Raw genomic sequence first — 14,623 nt, 5'->3', positions numbered from 1 at the left:
TGCATGTCTAGCCAAATGTCTGTACAGCTGAATTAAATTATAATTCGGAAATGGCTTCATTTTTTGCTGTTATACTGATGTAAAACACATGGAAGATGAATTATGAAACCAATTAGTTTTTTTCACAACATTCATAAGTCTTTGTATCAATAATGCACTTTACACTTTTCTGTCAAGAGGGGGAGACAACTGTTTGCAAATCATTTTATAGGATTTTTTTCCTATGGGGGTTAAGCTTTATTGTTTTCCGCTCCTGCCGTGATCTAAGCCTTGGGACTGGACTACTTTTTTCCCCCTGTTGTTCCTGCCAGATTATCTGCCAGCTATTAACATTTAAGCAAAACACATATCAACCACACAATATGGATGTCAGGATACAAAAAAAGTGTTTTAAACCTTTATATTTTTATTCTTTTGATTCAAGGAAGTGTATCTGAGGGATAATCCAAATTAGAAAACATTTTAATTTGTAAAACATTTATATATTAAGTGCACCTACAGTAGTAAAGAAGATAATTGTATATTGATTTGGTGTCAGTGTGATAAAAACTAAATAAAAACTGAGCACCACAACTAGGTAGAAAACTTTCCCAGAAATAAGATATAATTTGTAACCTAGCAAAACACTCGAGCTGGGATGTTTTTATATATAGATGAGTGCTATGATTCTTATATTCTTAACTAATTACATAGTGCTTTACCATACTCAATTTACCAGGACAAAGGTCCAATGTATTATGACATACAACAATGTACATTTCAACAGTTTATTGCAGTCTCCTGAGTGGAATAAAATAAATATGTATGCACCCATATTGCAAACACAATTTCTTTGGGAGCATGTGTCTTCTTACAGATTAATATCTCATTGCAAGCAATGACCATGAGAGCCAGATCAACCAGAGAATCCCAAGTAAACAGTCTCTGATCTGTTAGACTATACTCTGTGGCACAAACAGATGAGAACAGACAGGAGCAGACATGTCCATATCAGTGAGAAACTGATAGGAAAAAAGGCCTTTATCACCAAGCTTTTGTGGTGGAACAGCTTACATTCATGGCTAATGAGTTGTCACTGGAGCTGAGACACTCTAAGAGGAGTTGCACTGAAAAAATCTAGGAAGAAGGGCCCTTCTTGATTAGGCAGGAAAGTGGTAGGTATGACATTGTAGATGCCTGCTGAGAGATGGTCCAACTCCATATAGCAGAAACCACACCTGAGAAAAACAGAGGATGAGAATAGGGTGTTCATCATGGTTCTTCTGCTCTTTCCATTCAGGCGTCTAATTTCCTTTAAAAACTACACTCAGAAACATCTATTAAAGACAATGTGAACAGAAGTGTGCTGTCATGTATTGTCACGCAAGTTTACAACGCCTTTGGATAACAGTCCTCTGTTTAGACTTAGAAGTTTAGACTTCAATAAACATCTCCCTGTAACAAATACGACTTTTGAACTTTTTCTTGGTCTGCAATTGAGGATGTTTCCATTCCATACTCTTCCGTTTACTCTCGTATTGATAAATCCCTGTCTTGTCACTTTCCTTAGAGTCCAAATTTTGTTTGCAGATATCGAAATGCTTCTGTTTATGCTCTTCCGTGAGTTGTTTCAGCACCAGGTACCCGAAGACCTCGGTTCTCGGACCACAAAAAAAATTATTATTTACATTTGGCATTTGGCAGACACTCTTATCCAGAGCGACTTACATTTTTATCTTATTACACATCTGAGCAGTTCAGGGTTAAGGGCCCTGCTCAAGGGCCCAACGGTGGCAACTTGGTGGTTGTGGGGTTTGAACCTGGGATCTTCTGAACCATAGTCCAATGCCTTAACCACCGAGCCACCCCTGGCTGCTTATCTTTTGTGTAAATCACAAGTGAGGCATTTATTTTTTGTCTTTGGATTGATTAGGTTGAATCTGTATTTTGCTTTTTAGCACATAGTACTGTATAAACCAAAAAGTTGCCCTCTCTTCTGTTTATAGTAAAATAATACATGTAAATGGGTTATGGAAGCTAAGAATCACTGCTTTAGACAAAGGCTGTTTTTACAATTCAGACACCATGAACATCAGTGGTTCTCTTTATGCATTTTGCAAGACAAATAATTTTCTGCCACAACACACACACTACATGCACACTTTTCCTTTGTTTAAGAACAGCAGTATATTACCTGTAATCTCCACTGCCCTTTTTCTGGGCACCTGAAGTTCCCGCATCTCCTCCAGCAGACACTGTCAGTACCTCAAAACCCACACTGTACTGCCTATTAAGAAAAACCCAACAATGCACAACACAGACAAATTAAGGAAACACAATGGCTCGGTTATCCTGTGGCAGGCATTTGCTGGCATGGTTTATGCTCACTTTTCTTAGAGGGAAGAGTCAAATCAGTATAAAGCTGCAAAGCCACAGGGCATTAAGACTTACTGAATGGATAAATGAGTATAATTCTATTATATAAATCAGATACTATGGCTACTTCAGTCAAAATCACTATCGAAACACCAGCTGAGGAGATATCAGGAGAGCTACAGAGCTTGTAGAATCTATGCCAAGCACTAAAGCTGTCGCGGTGACTCATGGTGGCCTACCACTTTACTGGAACAGCAATAAATCTTTATAAAAGTAAAAACTTAATATCAGTAATGTCAATCGAAAATAAACATGAAGCTGGAGACATTATGGTGTCGAGGTAATGAGATGAAATTTAGTCTCACCTGGAGCCTCGGAGCTCAATGAGCAGAGGTCCAGATTTGTCCATGTTGAACTGGTAGATTGGGTTATGCTTGTAGGTGTCCTTATAGTTACCACAGCCTCCTGCAGTGATCCCTTTCCATTGGCCATTTATCTTTTAAAAAGACAGTATTTATTTATTAGAAACAGCAAAATATTACAAACACAACGAATAAGACAAACTACCTTGCTTACCCTCTTTGTTTGGGAGAAAGGTGATGAAATTTTGGAGAAATTAAACTTGCACAATGAGTAGACCTGGTAGGAAATAGAGTAAATGTAGACTAATAAATATTAGAACCACTCCTAAATGGCAGGAATGCTATGTAATCATTATATATTTTATTTTAACAGAATGACATGAAATTTCCTATACTATACTATATTATCTGCAGAAGTGTCTAGAAAAGGGCATGGCATGGCATGACATCATGAAGCTCTCATGAATTTAATAGAGCATCACATGATCCGGGTAAACTGAGCTATGTCAATATTTTATAAAATTTTACTTCACAATTAAAAGAAACCAGGCTAATGTCAACCTACAAAAAATTAGCCATATGTCGATAATATTTTCTCAGCTGCTGCTTTTCCACAAGGTTTCAAAGAAACTTAAAGCGGGAGAATTACCCTTAATGTGTAGTTGATGGTATTTTGCTTCTCATATTGAGACACAACCAGTGTAAATGTGTGAGTTCCAGGACTGGTCAGTTTAATCTTGGTCAGGTAATGAGGGCTGTTGATCCTGATGCCATCAATATAAGGAGGAGGGTCACCTAAAAGACAGACATGAAATATAATTTGTTTGCAAATATATAATAGTCTTTTAGTATATCCACCATCCTAAAAACTTCATGTGAGTCTAAGGTTCAAACGATGGCCATAAAACAGATGATTTTGCTTCTTTAACTCAGTTTGCTAAGCTATGTTCAGAGCCTCAATAAATAAATATTTGGTGTGAAAAACCACATGCTGGTGTCCATGTGGCATGAGGAATGTCTTAAGATCTCAATCCAAATTAGATTTTTTTTTTATTAAAAATGGCTGTCTACTAGACAAAAGATTTTCCTAAAAAGAGGCAACATAAAAAAAAGCAAAAAAATAATAAATCACAAAATTTATTTTAAGCACAAAAAGAAAACACGAGTAGTATGTACCTTTATTTAATTATTTCTATATTTTCATTTGTTAAATACGTACTTGGATAATAAACCTTCCTGCCATCATTCTTGTAAACCACTAACGTGATGAACTCCCGGTTTTGAGCGAAGTCATCCTCAAAGAGAAGATGCATTAATAAAGAGTAAATATTATTGCATACATTGCAAATATAAATGTAAATAACCATGCTCTGTGATCAGCTTTACCTTGTCTGTGATGTGTCTGGTTAGTAGCACCCACAATGCAGCTCCACCTTGTGGACATTGCACCTCCAACTTGTACTGAGGGTTATTGGCCAAAGAATAAACATCTTTCACTGGACCCTGTTTTCCATCCCAGCTACTGCAAAAGACAAATCACTGTGTATGAGCAATTACTATAGCAACCCTCTTCATTTACAGTGCCTTGCAAAAATGTTCATACATCTTGAAAATTTTCACATTTTTTTACATTACAACCACAAACGTAAATGTATTTTATTGGGATTGTATGTAATAAACCAACACAAAGTTGAACATAATTGTGAAGTGGAAGGGAAATGATAATAACAAATAAATATCTGAAAAGTGTGGCATGCATTTGTATTCAGCCCCCCATAGTCAATATTTTGTAGAACCACCTTTTGCTGCATTTACAGCTGCAAGTCTTTTGGGGGGATGTCTTTGCACATTTAGAGAATGAAATGTTTGTTCTGTGTTGTTTTATTTATGCCTATAGCAAAATAGAAAGCTTAATAGCTTCTAACGAACGGCTACAGTAAATCCCAAATCCCGCTACAATCGCCACTTGATGTGTTGAACAAGTGACCACAACAGTAATCCCACTTGTGATATTGCTTAAGTAACACACAAATATGCACACACATACCCAGAGGTAGGAGATTTTCTTTGCTACTTACCTAGCTACAACTGTTGGAAAATAAAGTTGTTTTTTAAATATTCTGCTGACTCATAACTGAATTAAAATAAAAAGCTATATTAGCTATAAAAGCTTTCTAGAACTCTGCATGCTACCATTATACAACCAATGTTATAGTCATATGTAAAACCGAAAGCTACAAGGACATCTTTCCCAAAGCTGCATAATTTCCAAAAGCTGCAGCTGCAAACTGTTAAAATTAGCATTCTTTTAATCAAACGAAACCATGCGCACCACTGTGAACCCCTCTTGTTCTCTCTTTGATCTCTCCTTCATCATTACATGTCCTCCAAATCTGTGTTTAGTAGCATGGCAGCTAAGTAATCTTCCTTATGTTAAAGAAAAAAATGGTCTAAACTCTGTGACCTTATTTCTTTTGTAGCACTTTGGGCTTTGTTGTCTGTAATTGCACTTTGTGGCATCAGAAAGCCCTTTGTCTTTCATAAGCTTTTATAATGCTGGCATATAACTTGCTACTATAACATTTCTCATACACCTGGGTTATAAGCAAACATTTTTAGGATCATTGATTCACAAATGCATAGGTTTTAAAATCTACTTTAAAGAAGCTTAAACAGGAAATTATTTTATTTCTGCCAGCCTATTAATCTGGTATATGACAGAAAGATGATCAAGTCTGGCATGTCAAGAGTAGAAGACCGACCTGTGTAAGCAAGAGGACTCTCTGAACAAAGCAGGATTCCAGCTCAGGTAGATGACATCATAGTATTGGCATAAGTCTTCCCAGATGATCCAGAACACACCTTGAATACAGCACACAAGTTAGCTCACAGATCTTTAAGCTCTTTTCATCTCGGTGTTAAACGGCATTCCCTTACCGTTATCAAACTTTTGTGCAGTGTTGGGGTCAAACTTGAGGTACTTAAGAAGATCTGGTGTCCAGTTCTTCTCATCCCGTTCGCTGTAGCGGCCCTTCCACCTGAGATGACTCCAAGGGTTCTTCAGCTGCAGGAAACGCTTTTCCTGGAGCCCATGACAAACAGAATCAAAATTTAAGTGCAGAAGGTAAATTCTACAACTCAACAAGTAAGTAATGTGACAACATTTAGAGGACTCTCAAGGACAAACAGTACAGGTGGTAGAATCTATGTTAAGTTCCATTGGTGCCCCAAAGCCTTATTAAGACATTATACGTTTTTTTTTTTCGTTTGTTTTTTTAATAATTGATCACCAATTACTCATATGTTAGAAGGTTGTATAACTGACCTTGTATTCCCTGATGTCTAACACAGCATACGCATGTGTGGGCACTAAGCCCCACCTCTCGCCTTCCTCCTCCGTCATTACACCTGTCGCTACAGTGATTAAGACATCGCCTTTGTGAAACCTGTTAATGGAAATAGACATGGACCTTAACTGTCAGAAGCAGTGCTAAAATGTTCTGCCTGATAAACAAAAAGAGCACAAAAATACTTTTAAAAAAATTTGTGTGTGTGTTTATGTATAGCTTCTATGCATATGCATCACCTTTGGTAAAGCATGCGAAAGGTGTCATCCTTGCTAAAGGACTGATTGTCTGAGTGCATAGCAATGCGTTCTGGAATCCAGCCAGTCAGCGCATGTAGGTCAATATTCTACAAAGAAGAAAAAAAATATCATGAAAAATTTGGAAATTACTGGGTCACAATTTTTTTTTTTTCAGTCATAGTCTTAATTTAGAATTTTGCTTATTTTGTGTAAATCTGGACCCAATGTTATTTCTATCCATATAGGGCAGTTGTTACCTGTTATTTATTTATTTATTTATTTATTTATTTATTAACTTGTATATTACACTGCTCGGCCAAAACACTTCACTATCTTGTATTAATGATGGAAGAGTCACACCGCTGTATAAAGTCCTCTTCAGCACAACCCAAAGATTCTCAATGGGGTTAAGGTTAGACCACATCATTTGAGCCTGATGTGTCCTGGCACTGTCATCTTGGAATATGCCCGTGCCATGAGAGAAGAAAATAAAATCCACTGATGGAAAAACTTAAGCCTTAATGGTGCATCACTTTAATTGCCTCTCTTTTTACCCTTAAGCCCCCATCAATCTGGAACTGGCTAAATTTCCACTCATGGACCACATGTTTTATGCTTCCTAGCAAGTGAAGCATTTATCCCCGGATTAGCATCAATGATAAATGTTTTCCTTTGAGTTCTCTTGTCATTTCTCATGTGAAAATGCACTTACTTTCACTATTAAACATAGCCATGAGTTTTACTGTTTTTTTATTGTTTGTGTTTGTTTGCTTTACGATTTGATTTCACTAAGCTTTTACGTGATCTCCCTTTATGCTTATTCAGGATGTTTTTTCCGACCACCTTACTGCCTCAATGATGAAAGTTCTAAGTTTGCTTAGTTGAATTCAAGTGGTGGCTTTTTTGACCAGGCTGTGTATAATCAAGGCCTTTTTATTATCAAACGTACTTACTTAAAATGTTAATTAATATGTAACTTGTAATCTATACTTACAGAGTTGGAGCCAGGGAAATCATATCCACCCATCACCTTCATGTAAGCTTTCTCTATGAGGGAAACCCACAGCTCATTTCTGTTACTTGAGTAGGAGCAGAGCAGCTCACCATTGCGGTCCACTGGGAGGAAATCATCAATGATCACCTTAATAAGATAAATTAGAGTAGAACTCCATTACTAGTAAGTAATCAACCTGTAGATATTGGTGTTCTGATAATATCTCAGCATTGTTGATTTCTCATATCAAATCACAAGTTTAAATCAATGAGGGCAGTTATACACTATTGTTTCTATAATGCACAGGTACATCTATAGCAGAGACTTGCATATTTAAGGATTGGTTGCATCTCACCAAACCTTACCCCTTTCATTAATTATTTTCCAGCAGCCCCGACATGATTTATTTGTTATTAAAAGTCAGCACCATGTTTGTACCTTTCTAGGGACGCCATTGATGTGTAGTTTCACCATGTATTTTCCACATGGGTTATACTCTGGCTCACCCCTCCTGTTCTGCGGATAAATGACGCTGTAGACAAACACACAAAGGCACACTGCATTGCTTGTTCTTCATTACTTAACAAAATTGACTGTAGGAATGTCTAAAACCAAGGTTTCCAGTAAATGTGCAGCAATTACTACATAGATATTATTTTTTAAAAATAAAACATAAATAACTGCATGCATAATAACCTTGTGATTAGCTTCTTGTTAAATCGTCTTTCATATGCTGCGCTAATGGCCAAAGAGGCAACAAAAGAACAATCTGATACCACGGTCTGCAGGAGTAACAAACAACATGTTAAAATCTACAACCAATTATAGCTGTTTTTTGTTAATATTCCACAAAACGGCAAGAGAATGCTATGCAAATGCAGGACAACATAACACCTGTTTGATGCTGAAGCTCGACACAGTAAAAATCATAGTGGGATTGTTGCAAATGTCATCAGGTCGGACCCAACGAGAGAAGATGGCTGTCTGTTTAGGAGATAAGGCTAGCTTTCCACATTTATCCCTGCAGATTAATGAAAGTTGTGATCATTTTACTTAATCTTGTTAAAGGAATTTTTCACATATAACAATAAGCAAATTATTAAAGTTTTGTGTGCAAAATTAAAGAGATCTAAAGGAACATTAAAAATTACTCACGAAAATGGAACAGGAAAGGCAAAGCGTTCCCTTAGGTCAACATTCATGAAGGGCACATATTCAATTCCATTTATCTTGGAAGTCTTCCTTCAATACACAAAGCAGAAAACTTAACATGGAAAAGCCAGCTGAAAAAAAAGCATAAAATAAACAGATTTTGAGTAATTATAGTTTATGATACATAATGTTACCTGAGCACTTCAATCTCCTCCTGCGTGTATCGCTGGCCCTGTGGCTCACTAGACTGCACTGCTCGCATCGGCTGTGGTTTGTCATGGAGGGAGAAATCTGGACCCAGGGGTAGGTACTGCCTTACAGGCGCAGGACCTTTAACAGTGGAGGAATTGGATTTTTCCTGGGGTCCAGGTTTTGAAATAGCATCTTTTAGCCCTTCTGCCCTGTGTACAGATGTAGAAAAGGAACTAATGTAGAAAAGGTTGTGATAAAATTTAAATAATAGCCAGAGATAAAAGTATTGTATAAAATGATTAAGAGTTTTTTCTGGAATTGTGCATGTTCTGTTTATAAATCAAAAGTCAATGAGTCTTTGAAGTTTACCTGTCCAGTGCCTGTCGAGCTAGCTGCTTCAGTTTACCCTGCAGTATTTGATCCGAGGTCTCACTGGACTGTTGGAGAAAGACCGAAGAGTTCAGAGTGAGTGGGTGAGTAATTCGGTTTATGGCAGGGTCATGTAAGGGACTCACCAACAGCCCGGGAGCTGTTGGGAGTAGTTTTTACACAAATAACTAAACTATAAAATACAGTACACAATACTGTTGTCATGTCCTCACACCCACAAAACAAATGGGCACACCTAAAAAGTCAGTGTAAACTTCTTTAGCATTTAAAAGGACAATAAACTAAAAAAAAAAATAAAAAAAAACATAGCAGATAAATGTAAATTAGTTATGGAGGTCATAATTGGGTCTATTATTGGGTCATTAGTTCACTGTTCACTGATGGTCCTTCCTAGTAATACTTTTTATAGGTACCACTATTTTCACCACTTCATACCGGAAACTTAACAAAAGACCTGCCATTTTAAAATGCTCTGATTGCAGTCACCTAGTCATCACCAGCTGTCCCTTGTAAAAGTCAATCAAATGCTTACACTTGCTTTTTTTCCTGCTTCCAACACATTAGCTATGAGAACTCACTCCTCATTTGCTGTAAAACGGCATGTTCCAAAAATATACAGTTCTGAAACTTTTTGAGAGTTTGAAAAAGCTGGTAGAACAATTCCTTCTCATACCCGTCCCATTCCCTTGATCTTACACCACCCGATGCCTACTTGAGGGGAATGTTAAAGGAATGTGTGTTCAACTGTGAAGATCCGCCAAGGAGGTCCTGCATGAGTCTGCAGCAACCTTTGTTTTCAGGAATCCATGTTGAGCAACTACTTGAACATTATAAAAATTTTCTACAGCAAGGCGGTGCACACAGACTAGGAATACTACACTACATTACACATACCATGGTAAATTAACATGTTAATAGTGGTTCTTTCAGAAGAAATAAACTCACAGGTGACAACAAGGTAATATTGTTCTTCTTTTTATTTCAGTATATTTTGGCGCATACTTTATATCTCACCCCTGGACAGATGCCACTGTAACAAAACAACTAATGTTATTCACCTATCAGAAGTTTTAATGTGTATGTTTTTTTTTTGCACTACTGGTGTCCTAAATGGAGGGTTAAATGTAATCCTAAATACATCTATTTTTAACACATCAAACAAGACATGCGATCTATGACTCTCACTAAATAATTTAGAACAATTTTCACGCAGTGTCCTACTTACTCCTTAAAATAGGTGCAAATATAAATGTAGGTGTGGTGTTTACAATTTTATCACAGGTTAACATGCAAGAGACATATAGAGTCGCAGCAGCAAGCTAATTCCATGAATGCAAAATTGCAAGCCCACGAAAAATCGGAACATAAGAAACTGTGAGCATCTCTCAGTTGTAAACATTGAAGACACACTTTCAGTAAACACTTCTATGAAAGCTAAATCTGCATTCTAAAAAAAAAAAAACTTATTCAATTTAACTTTACTTTATACTGATGCTGTAACCTATTTATTCATGCTGCCCTCACTTTTCATATACACTACAAATCAAACTTTTGTAACTCACTCTGAGTAAGAGCGAGTTATGCTTTGCTTTAAATGGGAAATGTAAATATAAACATATGGGTGTCTGCAGTACAGAACTCACAGCTTGAATGCAAAGTTCCACAGCCTGTGTGTAGAGCTCAATGGCTTCCTCACTGTTACCCTTCTCATCCTCTTCAAATGCTTGGGTTACCAGAAAATATGAACGCTCCAGATCCAGCTGATGCTTGGTCTTTAAAGGGTCACTGCTCTGAGCTTGAACTGGTGAGGATGACATGAACAAAACATTTAAATAATTACATACAAAGCACTGAACACCAATATTAAAAATAATAATAATATATAGTAATGATAGTAATGTTAGATGCTAAATATTCACAGTTTCCTGAGTTTAGATTGATAAATGTTGAGTAGTTAAATATCCTGACACACATGGACAAAGCACTCGACCTATGTACAACAGGTACAAAAAAAATAAATAACATGTTACTAACCTAATTTAAGTTTGCATTACACACATACCAAGAGTGTGTGGAGTGCTTACTGATTAGATAATTTAGACAAGATTCACACATGTAAAATCAATGTCATGGCCCTAATTGTGCTTAATTGAGCTTATTTACTGCTTAAATTATTTTCCCCATTGCCTGATTCATGCAGGCCCAAAACCATCTGTATCTTTTGTGTTGAAATTTTTTTATGAATAATGGAAACTGATCAACCAAGGACAACAGGAAACTGTGAGCAACTACAATACAATTTGTATTTTTTTATGATTGACATTTGTCCTATTTCCTTAAAACATTCCTTAGAAGAGTATATAATTTTGCCCCCTGAAAAAGTAAGAGCAATTTTGTTAGGACAGACAGTTTATCCTATACCTTGACAGCAAATGTTAATTTCTGTGTGTAATATTTGTTTTATAATCACTATAAATAAAACAGGTATGTGGTGAATTGTTTGTTTATTCACTTTAGTAACAATGACATGAGCACTCTCCTACACCTTATTATGACCATAATAACATACTTTCCTGATGAGCTGCACTCTCGGCTAGTCACACCCATACTCAAACTGTCCCGAGAGGAACATACTGTATTAGATTATGAATTAAGTATGAGGCTTTCAAGCTCAGAAAAGAGAATGCGCTACAGCTCTGGCAGACGCACCCAAGACTTTCAGAGTCTTATTAGACACCAATATGTCAGGGAACTCACCAGCATTGAGTAAAGTCTGTACTCGTTCCAGATACTCATTCACCTTTCCCTGAATGTTGTCCAGTTTGGATCCTGCCATGTCAGCGTAGATAAGAGCTTGTGCTGCCTCCTAATAAAAACAAACCAAAAAAAAAAAAGACATGGGTAATTAGTCATCATTATAAATGGAAAAAAAAAAACATTTAGCGTGCCAGAGAATTTAAAATTGGCAATTACAAGACTAAACAGTTTAGCCTTGACATTTAATACCTCTCACACTTATTAACAATGACTTTGTGGACAAAATATTTTGAATAGAGAAAATTCTAATCTGCATAGTTCTGTGACCAATCCAGATTCAAGTCTGACACTCATGTGCTAGAGCAGGGGTACTGAGTTAAAATTTATGAAGAACCAGTCAATAAAATGTTCTTTGAGCCGAGGCCCGAATTTCATATTTGTGTTAGAAATCAGGGCCTGTATTCACAAAGCTTCTTAAGATTAAAAGGTGCTCCCAGTAACGAAATTCTTAGAATTATGACATTTTCTTAGACTTTCCCCTTAAATTTAGGATATAATCTTAGTAAAGATAATAATTACTCACAAAACATCTTAACCCGAAAAACATCTCCTTTGGTTAAAATTGTTGAGAGCAGAGAGGATGACTTTTGAGAAGCTTAAAAGTTTCTATAGCATAGAACAAAATGGCAGAAAGAAGAAATACTCTCCAAACACTAAACATTGCTCTTCTGTCCAATGGTTTTCTTGTTGTTCTTATTTTCAACATTGCTGTTTTAATTAACTTTAAGATATTTAGCCTACAACAAAAACTTAAAAGTAGCTGCATAAAGTAGCCTGTAGTCATGATTTTACAATTCCATTATATACAAACATTATGATTTCACTGTCTATTCGATTATCATATATTCTATTTTCACAAAGAGCACATTTCAAGACCTTTACAGAGGTCAGAAGTTATTTTTTTTATTAACCACTCACAGTCCTTGAATTGCTACATCATCTCTAGAACCAGGGTCAATAACACCCTAAGTCTAACCACCCAGTCTAAGACTTCCATCTAGGACTTTTTAGACTAAGATAGAAGCTCTCTAAAAGAATTTTAAGAAGCTCTGTGAATCTGGGCCCAGATCTCTATATATGCAATCATTATAAAAAACAAGACATTTAAAATATCCATGGCATTTCAATAATATTTATTGCCACTTTTCAGTAAGCAGGTTAATTATGTGGACAGTTTGAACTTTGATGGCCGTGTACTGTACATTTCCTTATATTTGCATAGAATACAGACAACAATCTTTAATGAATCCTCATTTGCATATCTGTAAATAAAAGCGAAATGACTCTGGTTGCTCTGTCATACTGGGCTCTTCATTCAGGTATATTACACGACCTCACCTCAGACTGCTGCAGATGTGTTTGTTCTAACAGCCCGTGTTTTGGCTCATAGTAGCGCTTCACATACTGCTTTTGATTATTATCATCACTACGGTTTTGGAACATATGAGAGAAAATGGTTTTAAACTTCCTGTAGAAAAGAATAAACATATCTTTATCTATCCATTAAACATATATTGATCTATCCATTCATTTTGAAAGGTTCAGTTTTCATAGTCTACTCTTATTTTTTTTTTAAACAAACCTTGCTGTGTTGTGCTTTCGTTTTTGTTTCTTCTGCACACTGTCTAAAGTATATACTGTATGTTAAACTATCTCACTGATTGGCTCTCTTTAGTGAAGAGGATAGCCGCACCCACCTCGAGGAAAGAAACGTTAGACTACTGTTATATTTATTATTCTCATTTATCAGAAAATCATATGGGTCGGGACAGAAATGTCATCGCTCTACGCCATTTAGTGATGCCTGATCTAAAGCAACAACTATTAAGAATACCTGGGAACTCTTTTAGGACAGGTGAGGGGAAAAAATAATTTGAGGGGAAACAAAACACCTTTTTCCGTTTTGTTATGATTTACATCTACAATGTAACGTTACTGTATTCCTGTTAAGTGTTCTCTTGTATCTAACCTTAAATAAAAGTCTAAAGCCATAGGCTGCAGTAGTATGGTTTTGTTTACAACATTAGCTTAGCTTGCTTGTTGACCTACTTACTTGGTATTGAAACGAAAGTGTGTAGCCTAACATACCTTGTAAAAGAAAATAGCCTCATTGTATTTTCCTTTCTGATCGTGCAACACCGCCGATTTTGCGAATTTCACTGCGTCCACCTCCAGCGCGCTACAGTCCATACTGAAGATGAGATGTCACTAGCTAAACAGCTAGCGCTACTACTGTTATTAGCTATTGATTCATTGCTGCTAGCTTAAGCCTTAACGCTAACTACACTACGTATACCGGGGATTTCCAGAATGATGAAATTCCACTTAACATTTGTTTAAATGGTGGATTGTTAAACTTTTACTGAAATGTACACGGTCAAAACAAGCACTTATTATAGGACTAACAGAAACTTCCTAGGTCCGCTCAGCTCAACAACAAATCCCAAAAACATTCCGTTTGGTGGGCGTTTCCCGGAGCTCTACGTCCACGCGACTGGCCACGTCTCTAATGCGGCTTTACTTCCTACATAGGTGCACTATATAGGGCGCGAATAAAGGTCTGTGCGCACCCTGTTAGGCACTATAGATATTACCAGATCACGTTTGGGGATGTAACCATAGCATGTCATTTACTTGCGACGTCATGGGGAAATCCACGCTGTCACTTACTTGCCTTGTAATTCCTGAATAACTAAATTGCGAGACAGAACATGGTTTATATTTCTTTAATAACTAATACTTATGTCTAATCAAAATTTTGTGGCTTATTTTGCC

The 14,623-nt window shown here is 36.6% G+C and overlaps 1 protein-coding gene across 1 annotated transcript; it reads right to left on the bottom strand.

Moving 5' to 3' along the window:
• Positions 1 to 753: 753 nt before the first annotated feature.
• Positions 754 to 14,319, bottom strand: capn7 (calpain 7). Its single transcript, XM_053495098.1, has 21 exons — positions 13,937 to 14,319; positions 11,789 to 11,897; positions 10,675 to 10,832; positions 9,011 to 9,078; positions 8,644 to 8,850; positions 8,453 to 8,539; positions 8,192 to 8,318; positions 7,994 to 8,079; positions 7,736 to 7,829; positions 7,298 to 7,444; positions 6,304 to 6,410; positions 6,043 to 6,163; positions 5,655 to 5,799; positions 5,480 to 5,579; positions 4,104 to 4,239; positions 3,937 to 4,012; positions 3,367 to 3,512; positions 2,932 to 2,994; positions 2,721 to 2,851; positions 2,174 to 2,266; positions 754 to 1,217 (listed from the first exon to the last, which is right to left on the bottom strand). Exons 1-21 carry the CDS (start codon positions 14,036 to 14,038, stop codon positions 1,073 to 1,075), a joined length of 2,448 nt encoding a protein of 815 aa, XP_053351073.1. The 5' UTR covers positions 14,039 to 14,319; the 3' UTR covers positions 754 to 1,072.
• Between the last annotated feature and the right edge of the window lie 304 nt (positions 14,320 to 14,623).

The sequence above is a fragment of the Clarias gariepinus genome, chromosome 4, assembly GCF_024256425.1.
Source record: "Clarias gariepinus isolate MV-2021 ecotype Netherlands chromosome 4, CGAR_prim_01v2, whole genome shotgun sequence".
Classification (NCBI taxonomy): domain Eukaryota; kingdom Metazoa; phylum Chordata; class Actinopteri; order Siluriformes; family Clariidae; genus Clarias; species Clarias gariepinus.
The sequence above is the reverse complement of the archived record's forward strand: the minus strand, read 5'-3'. Positions and strand labels throughout refer to the sequence as shown.

Coding starts and splice junctions, on each gene's coding strand:
- capn7 (XM_053495098.1), bottom strand. CDS start 14,038: ATGGACTGTAGCGCGCTGGAGGTGGACGCAGTGAAATTCGCAAAATCG. Junction 7,830..7,993: donor AACAAGAAGCTAATCACAAG/GTTATTATGCAT, acceptor GTTTGTCTACAG/CGTCATTTATCCGCAGAACA. Junction 6,164..6,303: donor TTTCGCATGCTTTACCAAAG/GTGATGCATATG, acceptor TTCCATTAACAG/GTTTCACAAAGGCGATGTCT.